The sequence below is a fragment of the Protomyctophum parallelum genome, assembly GCF_964188405.1.
Source record: "Protomyctophum parallelum genome assembly, chromosome: 10".
Classification (NCBI taxonomy): Eukaryota; Metazoa; Chordata; class Actinopteri; order Myctophiformes; family Myctophidae; genus Protomyctophum; species Protomyctophum parallelum.
Genome location: NC_139704.1, coordinates 52,300,924 through 52,321,174, shown reverse-complemented (window position 1 = coordinate 52,321,174; position 20,251 = coordinate 52,300,924). Strand labels below are relative to the sequence as shown.

Genomic DNA, 20,251 nt, shown 5'->3' with positions numbered 1-20,251 from the left:
AATATCAGTAACAGTAGCATTAGTAGTGGTATTATCAGTAGTAATATCAGTAACAGTAGCATTAGTAGTGGTATTATCAGTAGTAATATCAGTAACAGTAGTATTAGTAGTGGTATTATCAGTAGTAATATCAGTAACAGTAGTATTAGTAGTGGTATTATCAGTAGTAATATCAGTAACAGTAGCATTAGTAGTGGTATTATCAGTAGTAATATCAGTAACAGTAGCATTAGTAGTGGTATTATCAGTAGTAATATCAGTAACAGTAGTATTAGTAGTGGTATTATCAGTAGTAATATCAGTAACAGTAGCATTAGTAGTGGTATTATCAGTAGTAATATCAGTAACAGTAGCATTAGTAGTGGTATTATCAGTAGTAATATCAGTAACAGTAGCATTAGTAGTGGTATTATCAGTAGTAATATCAGTAACAGTAGCATTAGTAGTGGTATTATCAGTAGTAATATCAGTAACAGTAGCATTAGTAGTGGTATTATCAGTAGTAATATCAGTAACAGTAGCATTAGTAGTGGTATTATCAGTAGTAATATCAGTAACAGTAGCATTAGTAGTGGTATTATCAGTAGTAATATCAGTAACAGTAGCATTAGTAGTGGTATTATCAGTAGTAATATCAGTAACAGTAGTATTAGTAGTGGTATTATCAGTAGTAATATCAGTAACAGTAGCATTAGTAGTGGTATTATCAGTAGTAATATCAGTAACAGTAGTATTAGTAGTGGTATTATCAGTAGTAATATCAGTAACAGTAGCATTAGTAGTGGTATTATCAGTAGTAATATCAGTAACAGTAGTATTAGTAGTGGTATTATCAGTAGTAATATCAGTAACAGTAGCATTAGTAGTGGTATTATCAGTAGTAACAGTAGCATTAGTAGTGGTATTATCAGTAGTAATATCAGTAACAGTAGTATTAGTAGTGGTATTATCAGTAGTAATATCAGTAACAGTAGCATTAGTAGTGGTATTATCAGTAGTAATATCAGTAACAGTAGTATTAGTAGTGGTATTATCAGTAGTAATATCAGTAACAGTAGCATTAGTAGTGGTATTATCAGTAGTAATATCAGTAACAGTAGCATTAGTAGTGGTATTATCAGTAGTAATATCAGTAACAGTAGTATTAGTAGTGGTATTATCAGTAGTAATATCAGTAACAGTAGCATTAGTAGTGGTATTATCAGTAGTAATATCAGTAACAGTAGTATTAGTAGTGGTATTATCAGTAGTAATATCAGTAACAGTAGCATTAGTAGTGGTATTATCAGTAGTAATATCAGTAGCAGTAGCATTAGTAGTGGTATTATCAGTAGTAATATCAGTAACAGTAGTATTAGTAGTGGTATTATCAGTAGTAATATCAGTAACAGTAGTATTAGTAGTGGTATTATCAGTAGTAATATCAGTAACAGTAGCATTAGTAGTGGTATTATCAGTAGTAATATCAGTAACAGTAGCATTAGTAGTGGTATTATCAGTAGTAATATCAGTAACAGTAGCATTAGTAGTGGTATTATCAGTAGTAATATCAGTAACAGTAGCATTAGTAGTGGTATTATCAGTAGTAATATCAGTAACAGTAGCATTAGTAGTGGTATTATCAGTAGTAACAGTAGCATTAGTAGTGGTATTATCAGTAGTAATATCAGTAACAGTAGCATTAGTAGTGGTATTATCAGTAGTAATATCAGTAACAGTAGCATTAGTAGTGGTATTATCAGTAGTAATATCAGTAACAGTAGCATTAGTAGTGGTATTATCAGTAGTAATATCAGTAACAGTAGCATTAGTAGTGGTATTATCAGTAGTAATATCAGTAACAGTAGCATTAGTAGTGGTATTATCAGTAGTAATATCAGTAACAGTAGCATTAGTAGTGGTATTATCAGTAGTAATATCAGTAACAGTAGCATTAGTAGTGGTATTATCAGTAGTAATATCAGTAACAGTAGTATTAGTAGTGGTATTATCAGTAGTAATATCAGTAACAGTAGCATTAGTAGTGGTATTATCAGTAGTAATATCAGTAGTAATATCAGTAGCAGTAGTATTAGTAGTGGTATTATCAGTAGTAACAGTAACAGTAGTATTAGTAGTGGTATTATCAGTAGTAATATCAGTAACAGTAGCATTAGTAGTGGTATTATCAGTAGTAATATCAGTAACAGTAGTATTAGTAGTGGTATTATCAGTAGTAATATCAGTAACAGTAGTATTAGTAGTGGTATTATCAGTAGTAATAGTAGCAGTAGCATTAGTAGTGGTATTATCAGTAGTAATATCAGTAGCAGTAGCATTAGTAGTGGTATTATCAGTAGTAATATCAGTAACAGTAGTATTAGTAGTGGTATTATCAGTAGTAATATCAGTAACAGTAGTATTAGTAGTGGTATTATCAGTAGTAATATCAGTAACAGTAGCATTAGTAGTGGTATTATCAGTAGTAATATCAGTAGCAGTAGCATTAGTAGTGGTATTATCAGTAGTAATATCAGTAACAGTAGTATTAGTAGTGGTATTATCAGTAGTAATATCAGTAACAGTAGCATTAGTAGTGGTATTATCAGTAGTAATATCAGTAACAGTAGTATTAGTAGTGGTATTATCAGTAGTAATAGTAGCAGTAGTATTAGTAGTGGTATTATCAGTAGTAATAGTAGTAACAGTAGTATTAGTAGTGGTATTATCAGTAGTAATATCAGTAGCAGTAGTATTAGTAGTGGTATTATCAGTAGTAATATCAGTAACAGTAGCATTAGTAGTGGTATTATCAGTAGTAATAGTAGTAACAGTAGCATTAGTAGTGGTATTATCAGTAGTAATAGTAGCAGTAGCATTAGTAGTGGTATTATCAGTAGTAATATCAGTAGCAGTAGTATTAGTAGTGGTATTATCAGTAGTAATATCAGTAACAGTAGCATTAGTAGTGGTATTATCAGTAGTAATAGTAGTAACAGTAGCATTAGTAGTGGTATTATCAGTAGTAATAGTAGCAGTAGCATTAGTAGTGGTATTATCAGTAGTAATATCAGTAACAGTAGCATTAGTAGTGGTATTATCAGTAGTAATATCAGTAACAGTAGCATTAGTAGTGGTATTATCAGTAGTAATATCAGTAACAGTAGCATTAGTAGTGGTATTATCAGTAGTAATATCAGTAACAGTAGCATTAGTAGTGGTATTATCAGTAGTAATATCAGTAACAGTAGCATTAGTAGTGGTATTATCAGTAGTGATATCAGTAACAGTAGTATTAGTAGTGGTATTATCAGTAGTAATATCAGTAACAGTAGCATTAGTAGTGGTATTATCAGTAGTAATAGTAGCAGTAGCATTAGTAGTGGTATTATCAGTAGTAATATCAGTAACAGTAGCATTAGTAGTGGTATTATCAGTAGTAATATCAGTAACAGTAGCATTAGTAGTGGTATTATCAGTAGTAATATCAGTAACAGTAGCATTAGTAGTGGTATTATCAGTAGTAATATCAGTAACAGTAGCATTAGTAGTGGTATTATCAGTAGTAATATCAGTAGCAGTAGCATTAGTAGTGGTATTATCAGTAGTGATATCAGTAACAGTAGTATTAGTAGTGGTATTATCAGTAGTAATATCAGTAACAGTAGCATTAGTAGTGGTATTATCAGTAGTAATAGTAGCAGTAGCATTAGTAGTGGTATTATCAGTAGTAATATCAGTAACAGTAGCATTAGTAGTGGTATTATCAGTAGTAATGTCAGTAACAGTAGCATTAGTAGTGGTATTATCAGTAGTAATATCAGTAACAGTAGCATAAGTAGTGGTATTATCAGTAGTAATATCAGTAACAGTAGCATTAGTAGTGGTATTATCAGTAGTAATATCAGTAACAGTAGCATTAGTAGTGGTATTATCAGTAGTAATATCAGTAACAGTAGTATTAGTAGTGGTATTATCAGTAGTAATATCAGTAACAGTAGCATTAGTAGTGGTATTATCAGTAGTAATATCAGTAACAGTAGCATTAGTAGTGGTATTATCAGTAGTAATATCAGTAACAGTAGCATTAGTAGTGGTATTATCAGTAGTAATATCAGTAACAGTAGCATTAGTAGTGGTATTATCAGTAATAATATCAGTAACAGTAGTATTAGTAGTGGTATTATCAGTAGTAATATCAGTAACAGTAGCATTAGTAGTGGTATTATCAGTAGTAATATCAGTAACAGTAGCATTAGTAGTGGTATTATCAGTAGTAATATCAGTAACAGTAGCATTAGTAGTGGTATTATCAGTAGTAATATCAGTAACAGTAGCATTAGTAGTGGTATTATCAGTAATAATATCAGTAACAGTAGCATTAGTAGTGGTATTATCAGTAGTAATATCAGTAACAGTAGCATTAGTAGTGGTATTATCAGTAGTAATATCAGTAACAGTAGCATTAGTAGTGGTATTATCAGTAGTAATAGTAATAGTAGCATTAGTAGTGGTATTATCAGTAGTAATATCAGTAACAGTAGCATTAGTAGTGGTATTATCAGTAATAATATCAGTAACAGTAGCATTAGTAGTGGTATTATCAGTAGTAATATCAGTAACAGTAGCATTAGTAGTGGTATTATCAGTAGTAATATCAGTAACAGTAGTATTAGTAGTGGTATTATCAGTAGTAATATCAGTAACAGTAGCATTAGTAGTGGTATTATCAGTAGTAATATCAGTAACAGTAGCATTAGTAGTGGTATTATCAGTAGTAATATCAGTAACAGTAGCATTAGTAGTGGTATTATCAGTAGTAATATCAGTAACAGTAGCATTAGTAGTGGTATTATCAGTAGTAATAGTAGCAGTAGCATTAGTAGTGGTATTATCAGTAGTGATATCAGTAACAGTAGCATTAGTAGTGGTATTATCAGTAGTAATATCAGTAACAGTAGCATTAGTAGTGGTATTATCAGTAGTAATAGTAGCAGTAGCATTAGTAGTGGTATTATCAGTAGTAATATCAGTAACAGTAGCATTAGTAGTGGTATTATCAGTAGTAATATCAGTAACAGTAGCATTAGTAGTGGTATTATCAGTAGTAATATCAGTAACAGTAGCATTAGTAGTGGTATTATCAGCAGTAATATCAGTAACAGTAGTATTAGTAGTGGTATTATCAGTAGTAATATCAGTAACAGTAGCATTAGTAGTGGTATTATCAGTAGTAATATCAGTAACAGTAGCATTAGTAGTGGTATTATCAGTAGTAATATCAGTAACAGTAGCATTAGTAGTGGTATTATCAGTAGTAATATCAGTAACAGTAGCATTAGTAGTGGTATTATCAGTAGTAATATCAGTAACAGTAGCATTAGTAGTGGTATTATCAGTAGTAACAGTAACAGTAGCATTAGTAGTGGTATTATCAGTAGTAACAGTAACAGTAGTATTAGTAGTGGTATTATCAGTAGTAATATCAGTAGCAGTAGTATTAGTAGTGGTAGTATCAGTAGTAATATCAGTAACAGTAGCATTAGTAGTGGTATTATCAGTAGTAATATCAGTAACAGTAGTATTAGTAGTGGTATTATCAGTAGTAATATCAGTAACAGTAGTATTAGTAGTGGTATTATCAGCAGTAATATCAGTAACAGTAGTATTAGTAGTGGTATTATCAGTAGTAATATCAGTAACAGTAGTATTAGTAGTGGTATTATCAGTAGTAATATCAGTAACAGTAGCATTAGTAGTGGTATTATCAGTAGTAATATCAGTAACAGTAGCATTAGTAGTGGTATTATCAGTAGTAATATCAGTAACAGTAGTATTAGTAGTGGTATTATCAGTAGTAACAGTAGCAGTAGCATTAGTAGTGGTATTATCAGTAGTAATATCAGTAACAGTAGCATTAGTAGTGGTATTATCAGTAGTAATATCAGTAACAGTAGCATTAGTAGTGGTATTATCAGCAGTAATATCAGTAACAGTAGTATTAGTAGTGGTATTATCAGTAGTAATATCAGTAACAGTAGCATTAGTAGTGGTATTATCAGTAGTAATATCAGTAACAGTAGCATTAGTAGTGGTATTATCAGTAGTAATATCAGTAACAGTAGCATTAGTAGTGGTATTATCAGTAGTAATATCAGTAACAGTAGCATTAGTAGTGGTATTATCAGTAGTAATATCAGTAACAGTAGCATTAGTAGTGGTATTATCAGTAGTAATATCAGTAACAGTAGCATTAGTAGTGGTATTATCAGTAGTAATATCAGTAACAGTAGCATTAGTAGTGGTATTATCAGTAGTAATATCAGTAACAGTAGCATTAGTAGTGGTATTATCAGTAGTAATATCAGTAACAGTAGCATTAGTAGTGGTATTATCAGTAGTAATATCAGTAACAGTAGCATTAGTAGTGGTATTATCAGTAGTAACAGTAACAGTAGTATTAGTAGTGGTATTATCAGTAGTAATATCAGTAACAGTAGCATTAGTAGTGGTATTATCAGTAGTAATATCAGTAACAGTAGCATTAGTAGTGGTATTATCAGTAGTAACAGTAACAGTAGCATTAGTAGTGGTATTATCAGTAGTAATATCAGTAACAGTAGCATTAGTAGTGGTATTATCAGTAGTAATATCAGTAACAGTAGCATTAGTAGTGGTATTATCAGTAGTAATAGTAACAGTAGTATTAGTAGTGGTATTATCAGTAGTAATATCAGTAACAGTAGCATTAGTAGTGGTATTATCAGTAGTAATATCAGTAACAGTAGTATTAGTAGTGGTATTATCAGTAGTAATATCAGTAACAGTAGCATTAGTAGTGGTATTATCAGTAGTAATATCAGTAACAGTAGTATTAGTAGTGGTATTATCAGTAGTAATATCAGTAACAGTAGCATTAGTAGTGGTATTATCAGTAGTAATATCAGTAACAGTAGCATTAGTAGTGGTATTATCAGTAGTAATATCAGTAACAGTAGCATTAGTAGTGGTATTATCAGTAGTAATATCAGTAACAGTAGCATTAGTAGTGGTATTATCAGTAGTAATATCAGTAACAGTAGTATTAGTAGTGGTATTATCAGTAATATCAGTAACAGTAGCATTAGTAGTGGTATTATCAGTAGTAATATCAGTAACAGTAGCATTAGTAGTGGTATTATCAGTAGTAATATCAGTAACAGTAGTATTAGTAGTGGTATTATCAGTAGTAATAGTAGCAGTAGTATTAGTAGTGGTATTATCAGTAGTAACAGTAACAGTAGCATTAGTAGTGGTATTATCAGTAGTAACAGTAACAGTAGTATTAGTAGTGGTATTATCAGTAGTAATATCAGTAACAGTAGTATTAGTAGTGGTATTATCAGTAGTAACAGTAACAGTAGCATTAGTAGTGGTATTATCAGTAGTAATATCAGTAACAGTAGTATTAGTAGTGGTATTATCAGTAATATCAGTAACAGTAGCATTAGTAGTGGTATTATCAGTAGTAATATCAGTAACAGTAGTATTAGTAGTGGTATTATCAGTAGTAATATCAGTAACAGTAGTATTAGTAGTGGTATTATCAGTAGTAATATCAGTAGCAGTAGCATTAGTAGTGGTATTATCAGTAGTAATATCAGTAACAGTAGCATTAGTAGTGGTATTATCAGTAGTAATATCAGTAACAGTAGCATTAGTAGTGGTATTATCAGTAGTAATAGTAGCAGTAGTATTAGTAGTGGTATTATCAGTAGTAATATCAGTAACAGTAGCATTAGTAGTGGTATTATCAGTAGTAATATCAGTAACAGTAGCATTAGTAGTGGTATTATCAGTAGTAATATCAGTAACAGTAGCATTAGTAGTGGTATTATCAGTAGTAATATCAGTAACAGTAGCATTAGTAGTGGTATTATCAGTAGTAATATCAGTAACAGTAGCATTAGTAGTGGTATTATCAGTAGTAATATCAGTAACAGTAGCATTAGTAGTGGTATTATCAGTAGTAATATCAGTAGTAATATCAGTAGCAGTAGTATTAGTAGTGGTATTATCAGTAGTAATATCAGTAACAGTAGCATTAGTAGTGGTATTATCAGTAGTAATATCAGTAACAGTAGCATTAGTAGTGGTATTATCAGTAGTAATATCAGTACCAGTAGCATTAGTAGTGGTATTATCAGTAGTATCAGTAGCATTAGTAGTGGTATTATCAGTAGTAATAGTAGCAGTAGTATAAGTATTATTACATGTCTACATCCTGCTGTCTCTTCTTCAGCTGCTGGTCTTTCAGAGCGATGGCCTCCTCCGCTACGGCCAGGAGCTCCCTGCGTCGCTCCACCTCCCGGTCCCGCGCCTCCTTCACAGCCCGCCTCTCCTCCTGCTGCCCTCGCTCCCTCGCCTCCTCCTTCTCCTCCTGCAGAGTCCTGACCTGGGCCTCCTGCTCAGCCAGGTGTTTCTCCTTCTCCTCCTTCTCCTCCTGCAGAGTCCTGATCTGGGCCTCCTGCTCAGCGAGGTGTTTCTCCTTCTCCTCCTGCAGAGTCCTGATCTGGGTCTCCTGCTCAGCCAGGTGTTTCTCCTTCTCCTCCTTCTCCTCCTGCAGAGTCCTGATCTGGGTCTCCTGCTCAGCCAGGTGTTTCTCCTTCTCCTCCTTCTCCTCCTGCAGAGTCCTGACCTGGGCCTCCTGCTCAGCCAGGCGTTTCTCCTTCTCCTCCTGCAGAGTCCTGACCTGGTCCTCCTGCTCAGCCAGGTGTTTCTCCTTCTCCTCCTTCTCCTCCTGCAGAGTCCTGACCTGGGCCTCCTGCTCAGCGAGGTGTTTCTCCTTCTCCTCCTTCTCCTCCTGCAGAGTCCTGACCTGGGCCTCCTGCTCAGCCAGGCGTTTCTCCTTCTCCTCCTGCAGAGTCCTGACCTGGTCCTCCTGCTCAGCCAGGTGTTTCTCCTTCTCCTCCTTCTCCTCCTGCAGAGTCCTGATCTGGGCCTCCTGCTCAGCCAGGTGTTTCTCCTTCTCCTCCTTCTCCTCCTGCAGAGTCCTGACCTGGTCCTCCTGCTCAGCCAGGCGTTTCTCCTTCTCCGCCAGACTTCTCTCCATCTCTGTAATAGACATGTTTTGTTTTTTTTTGAGTGGTGCCCAACCACTCCAAGGAACAGCAATGTCCGTGTTCAGCTATGTGTGCTCATTTTATTTCTTTTTTTTTTCTTATTTCTTTTCTTCTCATTTCTCAGCACCAGTATATGACTAGGAGTACCAGTAGGGGTGCTGTTGTGCCAGAAACAGAGAGAGGGATAGTGCTGCACTGTTGCCTGCTAATGAGACAGAGAGAGAGAGAGAGAGAGAGAGAGAGGTGGGGGAGTTGCACCACTCAGTTCACACGGGTGTGATTCATTTTTTTTTTACAATTACAATTTATCAATGTATCGACAGTAGGCATTCAGCAGTTACTCTCTCATCCTGAAATATGTTTCTACTTTCTAGACATTCAATGCAAGGACACAGAAACTATGCAGATATACAAGCTCACAACGTGCCACAAAGTGACGCCACAAAGTGACGCCACACAGACTGACCCATGGTCCACATGTCAACACACAGACTGACCCATGGTCCACATGTCAACGCAAAGACTGACCCATGGTCCACATGTCAATGCAAAGACATTCATGTTATAGCATTGAGACTAGCTGTGACTCTGTCCATGGTGCTGAATTCATGTTGTAGCATTGAGACTAGCTGTGACTCTGTCTATGGTGCTGAATTCATGTTATAGCATTGAGACTAGCTGTGACTCTGTCCATGGCGCTGAATTCATGTTGTAGCATTGAGACTAGCAGTGACTCTGTCCATGGTGCTGAATTAATGTTGTAGCATTGAGACTAGCTGTGACTCTGTCCATGGTGCTGAATTAATGTTGTAGCATTGAGACTAGCTGTGACTCTGTCCATGGTGCTGAAGTCATGTTATAGCATTGAGACTAGCTGTGACTCTGTCCATGGTGCTGAATTCATGTTGTAGCATTGAGACTAGCTGTGACTCTGTCCATGGTGCTGAATTCATGTTATAGCATTGAGACTAGCTGTGACTCTGTCCATGGTGCTGAATTAATGTTGTAGCATTGAGACTAGCTGTGACTCTGTCCATGGTGCTGAATTCATGTTGTAGCATTGAGACTAGCTGTGACTCTGTCTATGGTGCTGAATTCATGTTATAGCATTGAGACTAGCTGTGACTCTGTCTATGGTGCTGAATTCATGTTATAGCATTGAGACTAGCTGTGACTCTGTCTATGGTGCTGAATTCATGTTATAGCATTGAGACTAGCTGTGACTCTGTCTATGGTGCTGAATTCATGTTATAGCATTGAGACTAGCTGTGACTCTGTCTATGGTGCTGAATTCATGTTGTAGCATTGAGACTAGCTGTGACTCTGTCCATGGTGCTGAATTAATGTTATAGCATTGATAGACTAGCTGTGACTCTGTCCATGGTGCTGAATTCATGTTATAGCATTGAGACTAGCTGTGACTCTGTCTATGGTGCTGAATTCATGTTATAGCATTGAGACTAGCTGTGACTCTGTCTATGGTGCTGAATTCATGTTGTAGCATTGAGACTAGCTGTGACTCTGTCTATGGTGCTGAATTCATGTTATAGCATTGAGACTAGCTGTGACTCTGTCTATGGTGCTGAATTCATGTTATAGCATTGAGACTAGCTGTGACTCTGTCCATGGTGCTGAATTCATGTTATAGCATTGAGACTAGCTGTGACTCTGTCTATGGTGCTGAATTCATGTTATAGCATTGAGACTAGCTGTGACTCTGTCTATGGTGCTGAAGTTATGTTGTAGCATTGAGACTAGCTGTGACTCTGTCTATGGTGCTGAAGTCATGTTGTAGCATAGACTAGCTGTGACTCTGTCTATGGTGCTGAATTCATGTTGTAGCATTGAGACTAGCTGTGACTCTGTCTATGGTGCTGAATTCATGTTATAGCATTGAGACTAGCTGTGACTCTGTCTATGGTGCTGAAGTTATGTTGTAGCATTGAGACTAGCTGTGACTCTGTCTATGGTGCTGAAGTCATGTTGTAGCATAGACTAGCTGTGACTCTGTCTATGGTGCTGAATTCATGTTATAGCATTGAGACTAGCTGTGACTCTGTCTATGGTAATAATAATAATAATAATACTAACCTTGTACATAATAATAATAATAATAATAATAATAATAATAATAATAATAATAATAATAATACTAACCTTGTACATAATAATAATAATAATAATAACCTTGTACATAATAATAATAATAATAATAATAATAATACTAACCTTGTACATAATAATAATAATAATAATAATAATAATAACCTTGTACATAATAATAATAATAATAATAATAATAATAACCTTGTACATATTAATAATAATAATAATAATAATAACCTTGTACATAATAATAATAATAATAATAATAATAATACTAACGTTGTACAGAGGCAGCTAGCTGACGGTTAGCCGCCGCGGCTACGTCTTCAGTTTCCCCTTTTGTTTTGGAGGACAGTTCCCGCTCTTTTTCCAACTCGGTGACCTTTGCCCTCAGGGTCTCGGCCTCGGCACGGAGGTCAGAGTTCAACGCCACGAGGCTGTGCAGGGCAGCGTTCTCCACTTCCTGTTTGAGATGATCCGCTTCCTGTTGAGCGCCGAGCTTCTGTCGTAGCTCCTCTAGGTGCCTCTGTGATGTCACTTCCTGTCGTGCCAGTTTGGATGCGAGATCTTCCACTTCCTGTTCGCGGGTCAGGAGTTGTTCTTTGAGCGCCTGGACACACACACACACACACACACACACACACACCACACACACACACACACACCCACACCACACACCACACACCACACACCACACACCACACACCCACACACCCCACACACACACACACACACACACACACACACACACCCACACGCCACACGCCACACGCCACACACCACACACCACACACCCACACACACACACACACACACACACACCCACACACACCCACACCCACACACCCACACACCCACACACCCACACACCACACACCCACACACACCACACACACACACCACACACCACACACACACACACACACACACACACACACACACATTTCAGTTGGCGATTAATTGCCATTCAAATAATTGGCATTGACTAGGGTTGGGTGACGATACGAATACATCGTCAATCGCGAATATACGAATCCAATCGCCGAATATTTTTATTAGGGACGATTTAGCCCAATTAACCTGTAAAGTGTGAGCAACATGTGAATCAATTTGGCCCAGCAAAGTAGTAACAGCGGCCGGGTGGAAATCACCTCCTCCGTTATAATGTATGCTCCCACAGTCCCCACACTCAGCAGCATCGGGCACCGGGGCACGGCACTTACGGCCTGGGAGCTGAGGGAGGCTGTAGCCTACATGTTGTTTAAGCTCCGGAGTCCAGACCCATGCAGTTTAATAATATACAGTCACAACAGAATGCACACTGCTGTCTCGTGTCTCATCACAATCCCAATGCCTCACCCGTGAAGTCGGGGGGGGGGGGGGGAATAAAAAAACTGTCTACTAGTGTTAGTGTATACACTGTATAGGCTCGGGGATCATAATAGCGCTTAGCTTAGCATTAGCTTAGCGTGTAGCCCCTACTGGTGCTGCAACCCACTGATTGAACTTTATATCCGCCTGTAATCTAAGTTATTTTTATTGACAACGTGAACGAACACCGACACCAGCGCTGCAAAAATAGACAGATCTGCAAGCTCTCAACGCGTAGCGAACGGCACTGCAAAAACAGGCACGACGCGATACCTTGAGAGCTTGTAGATCAGCAGCAGCCAGGCCGCAGCAGCTTGTGGGCTCCGCTCCGAGCCTCCGACTGACCCGTGCGGGGAGGCAAGGGAGCAAGTTACCCTGGCTGCGCAGCAGAAACAGACTGATCTACAAGCTCTCAACGCCTAGCGAACGGAGCTGCGAAAACAGGCAGGACGCGGCGCCTTGAGAGCTTGTAGATCTGGCTTTTTTGCGACCTGCAGTGAGCTGTTCTCACTTTACTTTTATGACACGAATACATCGTTAAATCGGCGAATATTTGTCAGACGATGGGCGGTTGAAAAAAATTGGCATATCGCCCAACCTTAGCCTTGACGATCCGATTGTGTTTTTGAACATGGGAACAAATAATGACACTAGTTTTCCTTTCAGGCTTTGTAAATAAACTTCCCACAGAAAATAATGTAATAATCTATCAATCTACAAGCCTGTTTCGCTACTACAACATGCTTCCACTGGCTGGCTTCTACCCAGTGGTAATGAATCAGTGGTAATGAATCAGTGGTGATGAATCAGTGGTGATGAATCAGTGGTGATGAATCAGTGGTGATGAATCAGTGGTGATGAATCAGTGGTGATGAATCAGTGGTAATGAATCAGTGGTAATGAATCAGTGGTAATGAATCAGTGGTAATGAATCAGTGGTAATGAATCAGTGTTAATGAATCAGTGGTAATGAATCAGTGGTGATGAATCAGTGGTGATGAATCAGTGGTAATGAATCAGTGGTAATGAATCAGTGGTGATGAATCAGTGGTGATGAATCAGTGGTAATGAATCAGTGGTGATGAATCAGTGGTGATGAATCAGTGGTGATGAATCAGTGGTAATGAATCAGTGGTAATGAATCAGTGGTAATGAATCAGTGGTGATGAATCAGCGGTGATGAATCAGTGGTAATGAATCAGTGGTAATGAATCAGTGGTAATGAATCAGTGGTAATGAATCAGTGGTAATGAATCCACGGTGATGAATCAGTGGTAATGAATCAGTGGTAATGAATCAGTGGTAATGAATCAGTGGTAATGAATCAGTGGTAATGAATCAGTGGTAATGAATCAGTGGTAATGAATCAGTGGTAATGAATCAGTGGTAATGAATCAGTGGTAATGAATCAGTGGTGATGAATCAGTGGTAATGAATCAGTGGTGATGAATCAGTGGTAATGAATCAGTGGTGATGAATCAATGAATCTTCTACAGAGTCTTAATGAGAGGAATCAGTCGCGGCGACGGAGAACGTTCATCCACGCAGACTTACCTCCAGAGTTTGATCTTTCTCCTGAAGAGCGTCTCTCAGCTGCTCTGAGGTCTGCTCTGAGGTCTGCGTCTGCTGCTCTGAGGTCTGCGTCTGCTGCTCTGAGGTCTGCGTCTGCTGCTCTGAGGTCTGCGTCTGCTGCTCTGAGGTCTGCGTCTGCTGCTCTGAGGTCTGCGTCTGCTGCTCTGAGGTCTGCATCTGCTGCTCTGAGGTCTGCGTCTGCTGCTCTGAGGTCTGCATCTGCTGCTCTGAGGTCTGCGTCTGCTGCTCTGAGGTCTGCTGGAGCTGGGCTAGCTGCTGGTTAGCGTGCGCCAACTGCTGCTCCAGGGTCTGTTGTCACGAGGGGAAAGAAATAAAGAGAAATGGTTTACTTTATCAATGTAATGGACCTCCAGACCTCTGCTATGATAACAGACCTCTCCACTGTTATGAGGAGATAATGACCTCTCCACTGTTATGAGGAGATAATGACCTCTCTACTGTTATGAGGAGATAATGACCTCTACTGTTATGAGGAGATAATGACCTCTCTACTGTTATGAGGAGATAATGACCTCTACACTGTTATGAGGAGATAATGACCTCTCCACTGTTATGAGGAGATAATGACCTCTACACTGTTATGAGGAGATAATGACCTCTACACTGTTATGAGATAATGACCTCTCCACTGTTATGAGGAGATAATGACCTCTCCACTGTTATGAGATAATGACCTCTCCACTGTTATGAGGAGATAATGACCTCTCTACTGTTATGAGGAGATAATGACCTCTCTACTGTTATGAGGAGATAATGACCTCTCCACTGTTATGAGGAGATAATGACCTCTACTGTTATGAGGAGATAATGACCTCTACACTGTTATGAGATAATGACCTCTCCACTGTTATGAGGAGATAATGACCTCTCTACTGTTATGAGGAGATAATGACCTCTCTACTGTTATGAGGAGATAATGACCTCTCCACTGTTATGATGGAGATAATGACCTCTCCACTGTTATGAGGAGATAATGACCTCTCCACTGTTATGAGGAGATAATGACCTCTCCACTGTTATGAGGAGATAATGACCTCTCTACTGTTATGAGGAGATAATGACCTCTCCACTGTTATGAGGAGATAATGACCTCTCCACTGTTATGAGGAGATAATGACCTCTCTACTGTTATGAGGAGATAATGACCTCTCTACTGTTATGAGGAGATAATGACCTCTCTACTGTTATGAGGAGATAATGACCTCTCCACTGTTATGAGGAGATAATGACCTCTCTACTGTTATGAGGAGATAATGACCTCTCCACTGTTATGATGGAGATAATGACCTCTCCACTGTTATGAGGAGATAATGACCTCTCCACTGTTATGAGGAGATAATGACCTCTCCACTGTTATGAGGAGATAATGACCTCTCTACTGTTATGAGGAGATAATGACCTCTCTACTGTTATGAGGAGATAATGACCTCTCCACTGTTATGAGGAGATAATGACCTCTCCACTGTTATGAGGAGATAATGACCTCTCCACTGTTATGAGGAGATAATGACCTCTCCACTGTTATGATGGAGATAATGACCTCTCCACTGTTATGAGGAGATAATGACCTCTCCACTGTTATGAGGAGATAATGACCTCTCTACTGTTATGAGGAGATAATGACCTCTCTACTGTTATGATGGAGATAATGACCTCTCTACTGTTATGAGGAGATAATGACCTCTCCACTGTTATGAGGAGATAATGACCTCTCCACTGTTATGAGGAGATGATGACCTCTCCACTGTTATGAGGAGATAATGACCTCTCCACTGTTATGAGGAGATAATGACCTCTCCACTGTTATGATGGAGATAATGACCTCTCCACTGTTATGAGGAGATAATGACCTCTCCACTGTTATGAGGAGATAATGACCTCTCCACTGTTATGATGGAGATAATGACCTCTCCACTGTTATGAGGAGATAATGACCTCTCCACTGTTATGAGGAGATAATGACCTCTCTACTGTTATGAGGAGATAATGACCTCTCTACTGTTATGATGGAGATAATGACCTCTCTACTGTTATGAGGAGATAATGACCTCTCTACTGTTATGAGGAGATAATGACCTCTCTACTGTTATGAGGAGATAATGACCTCTCTACTGTTATGAGGAGATAATGACCTCTCCACTGTTATGAGGAGATAATGACCTCTCCACTGTTATGAGGAGATAATGACCTCTCCACTGTTATGATGGAGATAATGACCTCTCCACTGTTATGAGGAGATAATGACCTCTCCACTGTTATGAGGAGATAATGACCTCTCCACTGTTATGATGGAGATAATGACCTCTCCACTGTTATGAGATAATGACCTCTCCACTGTTATGAGGAGATAATGACCTCTCCACTGTTATGAGGAGATAATGACCTCTCTACTGTTATGATGGAGATAATGACCTCTCTACTGTTATGAGGAGATAATGACCTCTCTACTGTTATGATGGAGATAATGACCTCTCTACTGTTATGAGGAGATAATGACCTCTCTACTGTTATGAGGAGATAATGACCTCTCTACTGTTATGATGGAGATAATGACCTCTCTACTGTTATGAGGAGATAATGACCTCTCCACTGTTATGAGGAGATAATGACCTCTCTACTGTTATGAGGAGATAATGACCTCTCCACTGTTATGAGGAGATAATGACCTCTCCACTGTTATGAGGAGATAATGACCTCTCCACTGTTATGAGGAGATAATGACCTCTCCACTGTTATGAGGAGATAATGACCTCTCTACTGTTATGAGGAGATAATGACCTCTCTACTGTTATGAGGAGATAATGACCTCTCCACTGTTATGAGGAGATAATGACCTCTCCACTGTTATGAGGAGATAATGACCTCTCTACTGTTATGAGGAGATAATGACCTCTCCACTGTTATGAGGAGATAATGACCTCTCCACTGTTATGAGGAGATAATGACCTCTCTACTGTTATGAGGAGATAATGACCTCTCCACTGTTATGAGGAGATAATGACCTCTCTACTGTTATGAGGAGATAATGACCTCTCCACTGTTATGAGGAGATAATGACCTCTCTACTGTTATGAGGAGATAATGACCTCTCCACTGTTATGAGGAGATAATGACCTCTCTACTGTTATGAGGAGATAATGACCTCTCCACTGTTATGAGGAGATAATGACCTCTCCACTGTTATGATGGAGATAATGACCTCTCCACTGTTATGAGGAGATAATGACCTCTCTACTGTTATGAGGAGATAATGACCTCTCCACTGTTATGAGGAGATAATGACCTCTCTACTGTTATGAGGAGATAATGACCTCTCTACTGTTATGAGGAGATAATGACCTCTCCACTGTTATGAGGAGATAATGACCTCTCTACTGTTATGAGGAGATAATGACCTCTCTACTGTTATGAGGAGATAATGACCTCTCCACTGTTATGAGGAGATAATGACCTCTCCACTGTTATGAGGAGATAATGACCTCTCTACTGTTATGAGGAGATAATGACCTCTCTATACTGTTATGAGGAGATAATGACCTCTCTACTGTTATGAGGAGATAATGACCTCTCCACTGTTATGAGGAGATAATGACCTCTCTACTGTTATGAGATAATGACCTCTCCACTGTTATGAGGAGATAATGACCTCTCCACTGTTATGAGGAGATAATGACCTCTCTACTGTTATGAGGAGATAATGACCTCTCCACTGTTATGAGGAGATAATGACCTCTCTACTGTTATGAGGAGATAATGACCTCTCCACTGTTATGAGGAGATAATGACCTCTCTACTGTTATGAGGAGATAATGACCTCTCCACTGTTATGAGGAGATAATGACCTCTCTACTGTTATGAGGAGATAATGACCTCTCTACTGTTATGAGGAGATAATGACCTCTCCACTGTTATGAGGAGATAATGACCTCTCCACTGTTATGATGGAGATAATGACCTCTCCACTGTTATGAGGAGATAATGACCTCTCCACTGTTATGAGGAGATAATGACCTCTCTACTGTTATGAGGAGATAATGACCTCTCCACTGTTATGAGGAGATAATGACCTCTCTACTGTTATGAGGAGATAATGACCTCTCTACTGTTATGAGGAGATAATGACCTCTCCACTGTTATGAGGAGATAATGACCTCTCCACTGTTATGAGGAGATAATGACCTCTCTACTGTTATGAGGAGATAATGACCTCTCCACTGTTATGAGGAGATAATGACCTCTCTACTGTTATGAGATAATGACCTCTCCACTGTTATGAGGAGATAATGACCTCTCCACTGTTATGAGGAGATGATGACCTCTCTACTGTTATGAGGAGATAATGACCTCTCCACTGTTATGAGGAGATAATGACCTCTCTACTGTTATGAGGAGACAATGACCTCTCCACTGTTATGAGGAGATAATGACCTCTCTACTGTTATGAGGAGATAATGACCTCTCCACTGTTATGAGGAGATAATGACCTCTCTACTGTTATGAGGAGATAATGACCTCTCTACTGTTATGAGATAATGACCTCTCCACTGTTATGAGGAGATAATGACCTCTCCACTGTTATGAGGAGATGATGACCTCTCCACTGTTATGAGGAGATGATGACCTCTCCACTGTTATGAGGAGATAATGACCTCTCTACTGTTATGAGGAGATAATGACCTCTCCACTGTTATGAGATAATGACCTCTCCACTGTTATGAGATAATGACCTCTCTACTGTTATGAGATAATGACCTCTCCACTGTTATGAGATAATGACCTCTCTACTGTTATGAGATAATGACCTCTCCACTGTTATGAGGAGATAATGACCTCTCTACTGTTATGAGATAATGACCTCTCTACTGTTATGAGATAATGACCTCTCTACTGTTATGAGATAATGACCTCTCTACTGTTATGAGATAATGACCTCTCTACTGTTATGAGATAATGACCTCTCCACTGTTATGAGATAATGACCTCTCTACTGTTATGAGGAGGTAATGACCTCTCCACTGTTATGAGGAGATAATGACCTCTCTACTGTTATGAGGAGATAATGACCTCTCTACTGTTATGAGGAGATGATGACCTCTCTACTGTTATGAGGAGATAATGACCTCTCCACTGTTATGAGGAGATAATGACCTCTCCACTGTTATGAGGAGATAATGACCTCTCTACTGTTATGAGGAGATAATGACCTCTCTACTGTTATGAGGAGATAATGACCTCTCCACTGTTATGAGGAGATGATGACCTCTCCACTGTTATGAGGAGATAATGACCTCTCTACTGTTATGAGGAGATAATGACCTCTCCACTGTTATGAGGAGATGATGACCTCTCTACTGTTATGAGGAGATAATGACCTCTCCACTGTTATGAGGAGATAACAGACCTGTGGGGAGAAAATACAACATAAACTGAAACTGTACCTCTCTGTGTGACAGAGCCTCCTCGTCCCTGGCTCTCCTCTCCTGTTCCCCGGCTCTCCTCTCCTGTTCCAGGGCGGAAAGCGCCTCCTCCTTCCCCGCGGTCTGGTACTGAAGCGCCACCAGCACCTCCTCCCTGGCTCTCCTCTCCTCCTGGAGGGCTGCGAGCACCTCCTGATTAGTGGTGGGGGAAAAGAATAGATTAGTCAATTAATTTCGATGCCATCATGGGCGATAATTCATCGATGCACAAATCGATTATATAATGTATTTTTTTTACCGGAGCAAAAGGGCGGAACTAATCTGCGACTGCGCTGCGTCGTCGTACCGGACCGTTTAGAGTGACGCACACACAGCGCTCGCACACGCTTTAGCTTTCAACAACCAAAACAGAACGAGTTACCAACGCGGAGGGGAAGAGAAAAAAGATGACAGAAAGGGAACATTTTGGATTGTATGAGGTTGAGGGGACACGAGAACTCGATAGAACTCACACCATCGACCGCCTGTGAATGGGACCATGTAGTGGTCCGAGATGGGACCATGTAGTGTGTCTCCAAAGTGCTAACATGGCCCGGAACCCGTCGCTCCCCACGACCGAATGTGAACGTAAATCCTTTACAATAAAAGTGCCGATGGACTTCGTAATTCTAGTCGCCTTTTCTG

At 38.9% G+C, this 20,251-nt stretch overlaps 1 protein-coding gene across 1 annotated transcript in view; it reads right to left on the bottom strand.

Annotated features, from left to right (window-relative positions):
* Nucleotides 1–20,251, bottom strand: part of kif20ba (kinesin family member 20Ba) — a gene marked incomplete at its 5' end in the record, with an annotated part of 94,684 nt that overhangs the window by 36,691 nt on the left and 37,742 nt on the right. The window contains 4 exons of the mRNA XM_083775116.1: nucleotides 8,232–9,072; nucleotides 11,466–11,796; nucleotides 14,112–14,438; nucleotides 19,589–19,759. Of these exons, the coding sequence (XP_083631242.1) occupies nucleotides 8,232–9,072; nucleotides 11,466–11,796; nucleotides 14,112–14,438; nucleotides 19,589–19,759 (1,670 nt within the window). The remainder of the gene's footprint in view (nucleotides 1–8,231; nucleotides 9,073–11,465; nucleotides 11,797–14,111; nucleotides 14,439–19,588; nucleotides 19,760–20,251) is intronic.